At 56.1% G+C, this 12,070-nt stretch overlaps 1 protein-coding gene across 3 annotated transcripts; it reads right to left on the bottom strand.

The window, feature by feature from the left end:
- Positions 1-5,946: 5,946 nt before the first annotated feature.
- On the bottom strand, positions 5,947-12,057 carry POLR1C (RNA polymerase I and III subunit C). Of its 3 annotated transcripts, none has more exons than XM_077281916.1 (9): positions 11,852-12,057; positions 10,303-10,374; positions 10,122-10,229; positions 9,926-10,058; positions 9,437-9,556; positions 9,218-9,373; positions 8,985-9,134; positions 8,797-8,913; positions 5,947-6,390 (listed from the first exon to the last, which is right to left on the bottom strand). In XM_077281916.1, exons 1-9 carry the CDS (start codon positions 11,912-11,914, stop codon positions 6,272-6,274), a joined length of 1,038 nt encoding a protein of 345 aa, XP_077138031.1. In that variant the 5' UTR covers positions 11,915-12,057; the 3' UTR covers positions 5,947-6,271. The 3 variants fall into 3 exon arrangements, with proteins under 3 accessions (XP_077138031.1, XP_077138030.1, XP_077138032.1); XM_077281915.1 differs by having other exon boundaries at positions 11,753-12,005; XM_077281917.1 differs by having other exon boundaries at positions 6,244-6,381; positions 11,753-12,008.
- Positions 12,058-12,070: the final 13 nt, after the last annotated feature.

The following is a 12,070-nucleotide window of genomic DNA, read 5'->3' as shown; positions in this document are numbered from 1 at the left end:
CATCTAGGGGCCCTGCACTTCGCATGGCAGCCCCCCTCCAACTCTGATGTCTTCCCCTCTGCAGCTTCATGCCCCCTGTCTCCCAGTAGAGGACAATAGATCCCAGCACACTGGCTGATCACCCCTGAGGGCATCTTCACACCTCTTTCCTGTCACAGCTGCCTTCCCTGTGCATGTAGTGTCAGTGTATGGGAAACTTTCAGATTTCGCCTCCCCCTCCACAGCAGGAGACACATTCAATACATCAACACAATTAGCAGTGGACATTTCAAGATAGTCTATGGGAGCCAAACTTGTGGGTTCAGTGGCCACATACTGGGGCACTAGTAGCCCCAAATCAGTCCCAAGCAAAACATTGGTGGGATTATTTGCCGATACCCCCACCTCCCCCTCCTGGCGCCCCAGTCCAAATGCACCTTGGCATCGGACAGCGCCAGTTCGATGCCTTCAACCCTGGAGACTAAGGGTATGTGTCCACGGTCAGTAAACGCTGCTTGTTTGATTTGACGCTGCGCAGAGCTGCAGCGTCAAACACGCAGCGTCCAGATGTTCCAGCATAGTGGAGGGGATTTTATGAAATCCCGTGTCCACTATGCGTGGAAACACGCATCCGACTTCCTTGCGACTCCGGACATGCTGCGCGTCTTTTCAGATCGCAGCATGTCCGTGCTACCTGCGGCGACGCTGCGTCGCCGCAAGTAATATCACAGGGCGCTATGCGAGGGTGCGATGATCCCGGATGTGTACAGTTAACACATCCGGCATCATCGCATCCCAGAAAGGGGGCGGGGCTTAGCGCCGAGCAGCTTCACCGCTCCGGCGATACCGCCGGCCATCCTGAACGTGGACACGCACCCTAAAAGAGTTTTTTCCTGGTACCAAATCCCAGAGTGACACCTCAGACCATAAAAGGTCATCTCAGCCCCGATGTCCCGCAGTCCCATGACCCCTGCGCGGCCGATGGTGATGGGTTGATAATAGTCAAGGGACCTACCACCACCCCTTCCCAAACACAAAACAGTGGACGGTTTCTGGGATGGGACCTTATGGCGCAGGAGGCACATGGCCTTGAAGTGTCCTGGTTGGTTTCAATGATGACATCGGTGGGGTTCCACCCCTAACCTGGAGAAGGGAGCAGAGAGGTGCGCCCCCTGCATTCTAGGGGCCGGGGAAACCGGGACAGGATTGGTCTTACCCCCTCTCCAGGTGCTGCTAGTGCCCTATTGTTGACATATTCATTCACCAGGGCGGCTGTGGCAGAGGCCACCTTTGGTTTCTGGTCACGGAAGAACTGCTGGAGGTCCTCAGAGCAGTTCCACTGGAATTGTTCTGTGACAAACAGCCCCTGAATCTACTAGATTGTGGTGAGCTCCAGACCCTTGGTCCAGCACTCAGCAGCTCTCCTAAGGGTTTGCATGTGGTCGGCCCAGGTGTCCTTTGGTCCCCTCTGCAGGCTCCAGAACTTCCTGTTCACCGTATAGAATTACTGTATTTAAAATTATCTTTATTATTATCTAAACAGAACATACAGTAATATTGTAAAAAAGGACCACTACCACCAATTAAAAAAGAATTCCAGGGGGTGCCTGTACCTATCACTATGCTAGATTATACCTACCTACCAGCGGAGGTTGGCACCCTATACCTGCGCAATGGCGCCCCCGGCTCACCGTCGACTCTCCCTTCTAATTCCTGTACAGCCCTATTGGGGTTTGGGAAAACGGGAGATTATAGAATAGTTGTAGACAATAATTATCAATTTAGTGTGGGAAGTTGTGTTATTCTTATAACCCACAAATTGATAAGGTGCAAATGTCAAAAAAGGAGAAGATGAAGGTCAATAGGAGGACACCATCCCTAATCTATCCCCTGCCAATCAGCGGAGGTTGGCACCCTAATTGCTAAACGAATTCTTGGCGCCCCCGGCGGCTATCTCTCCTTTCCCTAGGGAATAGGACTGTGTATCTATAAGGAACAAAACTAATGGTTAGTAAGGGGATAGAGAAAAATTAATATTGTCTAGCATTAATATATAGCAACAATAGGACAATACCTTAAAGGGAATGTCACCCCCAAAATCGAGGATGAGGTAAGCCCACCGCCATCAGGGGCTTATCTCCAGCATTCTGTAATGCATTCTGTAATGCTGTAAATAAGCCCCCGATGTATCCTGAAAGATGAGAAAAAGACGTTAGATTATACTCACCCTGGGGCGGTCCTGCCGCTGGTCCATCTTCATCAGATGACGTCCTCTTCTGGTCTTCATGCTGTGGCTCCGGCGTACTTTATCTGTCCTGTTGAGGGCAGAGCACAGTACTGCAGTGCAGGTGCTGGGCCTCTCTGACCTTTCCCGGCACCTGCGCACTGCAGTACTGTGCTCTGCCCTCAACAGGACAAAGCACGCCGGAGCCGCAGCGTGAAGACCAGAAGAGGACGTCCTCGTAAGAAGATGGGAGGCCCCGGACCGCAGCGGGACCGCCCCTGGGTGAGTATAATCTAACCTCTTTTACTCACCTTTCAGGATACATCGGGGTCTATCTACAGCATTACAGAATGCGTTACAGAATGCTGGAGATAAGCCCCTGATGCCGGTGGGGTTACCTCACCCACAATTTTGGGGGTGACAGATTCTCTTTAAAGTAATATTGAACCATCCAAAATTCATAATACAGTGAGCTCAATAAATTGCAGGATATAACTCCACTGTATAAAAGGGGACAATTATAGTCAGTCTCAATGGGAGCCTGTTCAGACAAATCTTTTTTGGCGTTATTTGGCCAGTGTTCCACATTTTGTATTGCACCACCCCAATCAAGAGACAAATAGAATAAAAGATAATCAATACCAAATATAACTCTACCGTATACTATAGATACACACGATTGTCGACAGATGAAAATTCAAAGAGACTAAGAACTCCAAGGAACACTCGACGTGGTTCCCCTCTCAAGGTTCATAAAAGAGACTACCTAGCTGATGAAGACTGTGCCACAGTCCGGCATAACAGCAGGGTTCTAAATTCAGGCACATGAGGAACAATCCCCCATCCTGATGTGTAGCACAATATGATACATGTCAGTTCATGTGGTTAAGTGTGAAAAAAAAAAGGTTTTGCATCTGTACAGATAGTATTTTCTCTAAATTGGTAATTCCAGAACTTCCTGCAGTAAAGCTCCAGGGTGAGGTTGAAGTGCTGGATCAGGGCCCTTTGATGCTGTCGTAGTCCTGCTCCTCCCCGGCAGGGAAGTCCCCCAGGATGTCCAGGGACTTACCCCTCAAACGGGGGGTCAGGTACTTGGCCCACTGATCCGGGGAGAGATGGTGTTGACGGCAGGTGCGCTCAAAGGCCAGCAGAAATGAGTTCAGGTCTCCGACCTTTTCTAACAAAGGTAAGTCCTCAGAGCGGATTTTGGAAGACTTGGTTTCCAGAAGTGCTCAGGTGTCCGATAGGGACCAGTGCCGAGCCATCTCCAGCTGATGCTTACGCTCCGCAGCTTCATGGCGTCCTGTAGTCTCCCGCTCTGCCTGGCGTTCCTACACTGCCAGGAGTTTGTCATAGGTGGCCTGGTCCTGAGTGTTGAGACTGGCGATAGCCGCTTGCAGGGCATACGATCCTGCTTGACTGGGGTGGGCAGGTGAGGGGCAGCCCACTGCAGGTCTGAGCACGGGTGTCAAGCTCCTTGGGGAATCTTAGCTGGACTCCCCAGAGCCTTGATTAACAATCATCTACCTCGCCATCGACCATAGCATTGGCCATTTCCTGGGTTCTGGCCCTGGTGCCACAGGCCATCCTGGCTCTCTGGTTACGGACAGAGCTGCGACCCGTGTACCCACACACCTTACATTATTTGCACTCTGACAGTCTAGTGCTGGACTGATCTTAAGACTCCAGCAGCAAAAACTACCATTGGTAGTCTTTAGTGTCTGGGAGTAGGGGTCCCATACACACTATTATCTCGATCCCACCGCTGTGCCACCACTTGTAAGGAAAACACACGAGAGGACCTGGGGGACAGATATCCCCCCACCAATCTGAGACGGAGCTTAGTCACAGCTCTCTGGCGCCCCCTTACCCTCAGGTCAGTCAGTCAACTGCATCCAGGATAAGTAGTCGTCGGAATAGCTGTTCTGTCACGTATTGGTTATCGGGCACTCTGCAGTGAAGGCAATATATATATATATATATATATATATATATATATATATATATATATATATATATATATATCTATCTATCCAGTCCCAGGCCGGGAATATATATATTTATATATAAACCTCCAATCCATCACTGCCAAGATCCCCCAAAACCACCAGAATGGTATGCTGCCACCAGTTCCTCATTAGATATAAGCCCAGTCCGTTTACAAAGCTTATATTGGGCCAGAAACCAACCCCAGATAGTGTATAAGTACTAGTCGGGCTCACGGACGAGGGAAATCGGATTTCGAGATAAAAGAGCAACCCAAAATTAATTGATATTTTAATTGCCAAAAAGGCGCACTAGATACAACTATATACAGAGTAATATACAAATACAGCCAGAAGTAGAGATAAAGGGAGGGTACAGGTTGGGGATAGCAGTTAGCTGTCTGTGTCACATTACTATTTCTTATCACGTATGCATGGAGGGAAGTTCTCATATCCACAGGCCCCTTCTTAGTTTCTGGCACACGTGACGTGATGTGGCTTCCATGGCAGAAAATTGACAAAGACTAGAGTGGTGTAGCTAGCTTTTAGCCCCTATTGCACCAACTCCCACATTTGCCACCGCCCTTCTGGGTTGGGCTGAATTCTCTTCTCTTTACCTCCTAGCTGTAATAATTCCTAATATCTAGGATGGGTCATAAGTTCCTAGGGGGAAGTCCAAACGGGACAGGTTTGTTGAGGCTGGACCGATACAAAGTCCAAACTTGAGTCGGCTAAGAGGTTCTGGAGAGCCAGACTTGATAGCTCGGAATCTGGGACAGCTAGAGAAATAGGAGTCTCAGGAGTGTCTGCGGAGGGCTCCCAGGGTTCTGGTGGTATATCGGACATAACCCTGAGATGCACAGTACTCTCATAATTCATGTCTAGGTGTCAGTGCCAAAGGGTCTACACTTTCATGGTTCTCTCATAATCCATCTCTAGCTGTCGGTGATGCTCGGTCTAAGGCTTCTTTGATGTTGGCCGCCTTGCACAAAAGACAGCAGGGGGTCTCAGCTCTGCTCCTCTTTGCCTATATTAACACGTGGCCTCTAATTCTCTGGCCAAATGGTGAAGTTCTGTTCTTTTGGAGTTTTGTGTATGTCTCCCAAGGGTGGGGGACATTTCAGGAGTAAAGGAAGATCTCTAGACAATAGAGTGGGCCTGAATTAATAAATCCAAAATGGAGTCTCCCTTGTCCCTCACAGATCCACCTTATGCTCTGGCCAGTCAGAACCTGGGATCCCCTTTATGCTCTGGTCAGTCAGAGCCTGGGATCCGGCGACACTCGCATCGGCGGGATCGGGGAGGCGACACTCGCATCGGCGGGATCGAGGAGGCGACATTCGCATCGGCGGGATCGAGGAGGCGACATTCGCATCGGCGGGATCGGGGAGGCGACATTCGCATCGGCGGGGCGACACTCGCATCGGCGGGAACGGGGAGGCGACACTCGCATCGGCGGGAACGGGGAGGCGACACTCGCATCGGCGGGAACGGGGAGGCGACACTCGCATCGGCGGGAACGGGGAGGCGACACTCGCATCGGTGGGATCGGGGAGGCGACACTCTCCTGGGCAGTCATTTGACCGCTCCCTCTAACATGTTACAAGCAGATTACTGATTAGAACATCGCTCCTGTCCATACCCAGGAGTCACCTTGTGCCCATCCGGCTCCACTTGTCTCATAATATCACTAATCTATAATATTCATACACATTTACAAAGGTATCGCTGCAACTTAGGAAGTTTCTCTTTTCCTGATGACTTTTGTTACAAAACTATACTGCTTTTATTATTTTTGATAACTTCAATAAAAATAAGAAAATAGTCACTGAGTAGTGAGCACGGCGCTGCAGGATACTGAAGTATGGATGATGATGCAAGGGCAGAGTTGTGAGCGCTGCTCAGGATAAGCGACTCTTATACGCAGGGCAGATGGAGAGGACTCTCACTCTGTGCCCAGCCTTCACACATCACATTTATTTCATTTTAATTCCATGGGTAATAACTGTGGTCTGCAGGAATCGTAACACCAAGCGTGGAGAGGAGCTCATGGCCCCCGGAGAGGCCCTAGTAGTGCAGCCCCTCAGTTCAAGCTTGCAGCGTCCAGCTCATCCAGGAAGCGGCGACATTTTCCCATCAGGACTTTAATGGCCTCTGTGAGCAGTGTGTCCGGCGCCAGGATCCCCGTTGATTCTACAGAGACTAACAAGACACAAGATCAGAATAATACAAAGCCCATCAGATATCACCAGTGTGGCCCCTCCTGATGGCACTTGCTTTATGGCTGCCATCCAGCACAAAGCCGCGGGCGAGCAGCCGAGGCCTGGCGTCTGGGCAGCGGGCGAGCAGCCGACTCCATAGATTTAGAATTCATCATTTCTGTTCACCCTGGTTTGTACTCGACAAATCTGAAAGTTCAATTCCATCATGTATAAAAAAAAACAAGCAGACATTTATCTGCAGGAAGACCACAACCACCAGCGCTGCACGACCCCAGCCCACCCAAGGCTGATGACAAGAGACTGCCAGCAGACGACGGCACCGCCAGATATGGGACCGCCGGGACACGACGTAGATGGCACCTCGGATTAGGGCTGTGGTCAGCCCAGTCACGTACTGGAGCCAGCGCAATGACAGTGATGTGAGGAGTCCCCAGAATGTGGACCCCCATAACATCACCCCCCCACATCATCCACTATCCGTCAACATTTTCTCATAGTCGGTGATTGTGTAGATGGCGCCATATCCTGCACCCTCCGCCCCGAGTCACTGTACTCTCCCCCTCTCCACTGGTGATACCCTGTGACGTTTCCATGTCATCTGACAGCCGCCCTGCGGTTACCAGCGGCCATCCCCCATACGCTGTTATTTACCCCACTCCCTGTATTATGCCTTTGCCAGATGCGCCACGGTCACCCACGTCCACTGCACACCCTGATGCCTCTCACCCACGATTCCTCTGGAGAACTGGGTCTGCACGCACTGCCCCCATGGACCGCGACACACGGGGGCTTCTTTGCACACAACACAGTAATACAGAAGACATTCTACTAGAGGGCATCGGGACATTTCCTCCCCCAACCCTCAGCGGCTGCACCGGATATCATCCCGCCCCAAACTCCGGTGCTCATCGTCTATGGGAACAGTCACCGGGTGAAGCTACTGTGTCACTGCTGAAACCAGATACTGCTACTGCAGTCATACAGCCCCCGCCGTCATACAAACAACCCCCCCACTGCCAATATATAAAGCCCCCCGCTGCCGTCACCCACATACACACAGTCTTCATTGTGGGCCGTAGCAGACCCTCGCTGCATTGTAGACACCCCACTCACTGGTGACACCGTCCTTAGGATGTGAGTGCCGGCTCCTCCTATGGTTCCCACCATTCAGCACCCAATCACTGGACGTTGAGCACCGACCAATTGCTCTGCCGTGCCAGGACCACCAGACCCCAACCTCTGCTCACCGCAGCAGCACTATCCTCTATGACCTCAGGTTTGCTTGGGGGCCGCAGAGATCAGACGCGGTCACATGACGGAAGGAGAAGCAAAGCACAACCACGTGACCCACGGCTCACACCAGGGGGGCTACGAAGCCTCCAAAGTTGAAGCAAATCTCGCAGTAGGTCTCACTCCATGGGCCACCACAATGATCAATGGCCACCATGCGGGAGCAGCCCCCCATCTGCTGGCACCAGCTTCTCCTCTGCTGAATGGCCGGTCTGGTGCTGCTTCAAGTGCGGGGGGATAATGACCCGCGGCCCGTGCATGGGGCTTACTGACCTTACATAGGGCTTGCGTCACGTGACCCGCGGCCCGTGCAGGGGCTTACTGACCTTATATGGGGCTTACAGCATGTGACCTGCGGCCCGTGCATGGGGCTTACGTCACGTGACCCGCGGCCCGTGCATGGGGCTTACTGACCTTACATAGGGCTTGCGTCACGTGACCCGCGGCCCGTGCAGGGGCTTACTGACCTTATATGGGGCTTACAGCATGTGACCTGCGGCCCGTGCATGGGGCTTACTGACCTTACATGGGGCTTACGTCACGTGACCCGCGGCCCGTGCATGGGGCTTACTGACCTTACATGGGGCTTGCGTCACATGACCAGCGGCCTGTGCATGGGGCTTACTGACCCTACATGGGGCTTACGTCACGTGACCCGCGGCCTGTGCATGGGGCTTACTGACCTTACATGGGGCTTGCGTCACGTGACCCACGGCCCGTACATGGGGCTTGCGTCACATGACCAGCGGCCTGTGCATGGGGCTTACTGACCTTACATGGGGCTTACAGCACGTGACCTGCGGCCCGTGCAGGGGCTTACTGACCTTACATGGGGCTTACAGCACGTGACCCGCGGCCCGTGCAGGGGCTTACTGACCTTACATGGGGGAGGATTCTTGCTTTCCAACAGCGTTACATGTCTCTGTGGCTTCCACAGCAGGGGCCACATACCCGGGGCCCAGCAGTCTGACCCAGGCATGCAAGGTGTCAATTATGGTCAGTGTCACCTTGTCATACCACTCCTGTGCTGTCCACACTGGGGCAAAACGTGTCATGTACCCAGGGGTCACAGTGAGGAGCCCGGCCGTGCACTTACAGATGAAGTGGTCGCGCACTCGTCCCATCTTCACCAAGTTCTTCAGGTCGTCGTTGCGGAAGATCTCTCTGCTGCCCGTGTCCCTCCGCGCGTTCTCCACCCGTGCCGTCCTCTTCCCTGGGGACGAGGAGAGTGTAATGGGGCGAGGAGCCAGCATTCGGGTCACGAGTACACACAGGGACACCCACCTTTCACAGTATCCACAGCAATGACCCCAGGGGAGAAACATCTCTGCAGTCTGTCCGCCAGCTCCCCCTCCACGGGGCGCAGCAGCGAGATCTCCGGCAGGAGGCGGTAACTGGCCGTGGCCACCGGCGAGAACTTGGCGTGATCCTTCCCTGGAGGACACAACCACCAGTGTCAGCGCGGCTGCTGCAGAGGGGTCTCATCCCACCCTGGGCTCCTCCATCCCCTCACTCACCGATGCCTTTCACACAGTGCATGACCACGTGGATCTCCTGCCCGGGCCGCAGCTGAGCGATCAGGATGTCGGGGTGCACAGGGCGCGGGGGATCGGTCTCCGGGAACAGGTCGGCCTGGTTACCCTGCGGCAGCCACTTCATGTGACTGGTGTACACTGCGGGGGAGGGGGCGTTAGATGCAGCAGAGCCCAGTGCAGAGGACGCCCCACGTCACTCACCTCTGTGGTCGCGGTACAGCTCATTGGGGTCGGAGGAGTCCTTGGAGGCGCGGAGGTTCCGGGAGCAGCGGACGCTCAGCTCAAACTGCAGGGTGTCGATGTCTGTACCCTCAGCGTCTCCTGTGCGGGAGGAGGCAGGGGCTGAAACTGACACGGGTGGGGAGGCGAGGGGCTGGAAGACGCCACAGTAGGGAGGCGAGGGGCCGGAAGACGCCACAGTAGGGAGGCGAGGGGCCGGAAGACGCCACAGTAGGGAGGCGAGGGGCCGGAAGACGCCACAGTAGGGAGGCGAGGGGCCGGAAGACGCCACAGTAGGGAGGCGAGGGGCCGGAAGACGCCACAGTAGGGAGGCGAGGGGCCGGAAGACGCCACAGTAGGGAGGCGAGGGGCCGGAAGACGCCACAGTAGGGAGGCGAGGGGCCGGAAGACGCCACAGTGGGGGAGGGCTAAAGGGGCACATGTGTTGAGGGCACCAGGGTCCACCGTTACCTGAGCTCCGGTACTCGAACAGTCGGGGGTCTGCACGGATGGGGATGAGCCCCAGGCGGTGGGCCAGGATCTCGTCTTGGATAATGGACGTGTTCTTGTACACATAGATCTTCTCCACAGCCATGGTGGGGACCTGGGGGAGGAGCCATGTCAGTCACATGACCAGTTTGGACACGCCCACACAACAATCACAAACCTCCGCCAGCAGGATGCGTCTGAACGCGTTCGCCAAAGCAGCATCGATCCCGACCATATCGAACTCCAGCGCGTCGTCCTCCATCCTGACCACGTCCACCCGGAACCGCTGAGAACGGGACACGTTACCAGGGCAACGTAAGTACGTGACCCCCACGGCAGGCCCCTCCCCCACCACTCACCTGCTGAAACTTGCGCAGGTCCCAGCTGTCCTCATATCCGGGGTAATTCCCGGGGAAGTCCGTGCTGTGCACCTGCGGGGGAGGAGCAGAGAGGGGGAATGTAGCGCAGCATCAGCAGGAAGAAACGGAGTGCAGCGCGGGAGGGGGGAGACGGAGAGGACCGGGCGGAGGGGGGAGACGGAGAGGACCGGGCGGAGGGGGGAGACGGAGAGGACCGGGCGGAGGGGGGAGACGGAGAGGACCGGGCGGAGGGGGGAGACGGAGAGGACCGGGCGGAGGGGGGAGACGGAGAGGACCGGGCGGAGGGGGGAGACGGAGAGGACCGGGCGGAGGGGGGAGACGGAGAGGACCGGGCGGAGGGGGGAGACGGAGAGGACCGGGCGGAGGGGGGAGACGGAGAGGACCGGGCGGAGGGGGGAGACGGAGAGGACCGGGCGGAGGGGGGAGACGGAGAGGACCGGGCGGAGGGGGGAGACGGAGAGGACCGGGCGGAGGGGGGAGACGGAGAGGACCGGGCGGAGGGGGGAGACGGAGAGGACCGGGCGGAGGGGGGAGACGGAGAGGACCGGGCGGAGGGGGGAGACGGAGAGGACCGGGCGGAGGGGGGAGACGGAGAGGACCGGGCGGAGGGGGGAGACGGAGAGGACCGGGCGGAGGGGGGAGACGGAGAGGACCGGGCGGAGGGGGGAGACGGAGAGGACCGGGCGGAGGGGGGAGACGGAGAGGACCGGGCGGAGGGGGGAGGCGGAGAGGACCGGGCGGAGGGGGGAGGCGGAGAGGACGGGCGGAGGGGGGAGGCGGAGAGGACGGGCGGAGGCGGAGAGGACGGGCGGAGGGGGGAGGCGGAGAGGACGGGCGGAGAGGACAGGCGGAGGGGGGGGGGGGAGGCGGAGCGTCGTCCACTGCACGTCGCTATGCGTCGTTTTGCCGAAAAAACGCATCCTGCAAAAGTGCTTGCAGGATGCGTTTTTTCTCCATTGACTTGCATTAGCGACGCAGTGCGATGGTTGCGTCGGACCGTCGCCACCAAAAAATGTTGCTTGTAACGTTTTTTGGTGTGTCGTTCCGCCTCCCCGCACCTCACAAGGGGGCAGCGGATGCGTTGAAAACCAGCATCCGCTGCCCCCGTTGTGCGGCGCATTCACTGCTAGCGTCGGTACGTCGCAGTGTGACGTGCGGTGCACAACACTAGTGTGAAAGTTGCCTTAACGTTTTTTCGCGCCGACGCTCCGCCAAAACACGGCGGATCCAGTGCACGACGGACGCGACATATGGCCACACGTCACGATCCGGCGGCAATACAAGTCTATGAGCAAACAACGCATCCTGCGGGCACATTTGCAGGATCCGTTTTTTACCCAAAACAACGGATTGCGATGGAGGAGCCACGACGCAGGTGTGAAAGAGGCCTAACGCCGGCGGAGGGGGCGATGAGGACGGGCGGAGGCACCCGGGGCGGAGGCACCCGGGGCGGAGGGCACCCGGGGCGGAGGGCACAGGGCGGACGGGCCCCGGGGCAGCAGCGTCCGTTCCCTCCGGCGGCTCTCACGTTGCGGATCCCGTACTCCCCCAGCAGCACGCGGCTCCTCATCTCCCGCACTGTGTCAGCCATGTGTGCGGCTATGAGCTCAGCGCAGGCGCAGTGACGGCTAACTGCCCGGATGTTGTTCTCCTCTCCAACAAATTATTGCCGGACGCAGTTACTGAGGAGCTCCTAGGCCCCGCCCCCATAGCATCCCGGCCCCGCCCCTCCACGTCCGCTGCCTTG

The sequence above is a fragment of the Ranitomeya variabilis genome, chromosome 2, assembly GCF_051348905.1.
Source record: "Ranitomeya variabilis isolate aRanVar5 chromosome 2, aRanVar5.hap1, whole genome shotgun sequence".
Lineage (NCBI taxonomy): Eukaryota > Metazoa > Chordata > Amphibia > Anura > Dendrobatidae > Ranitomeya > Ranitomeya variabilis.
The sequence above is the reverse complement of the archived record's forward strand: the minus strand, read 5'-3'. Positions and strand labels throughout refer to the sequence as shown.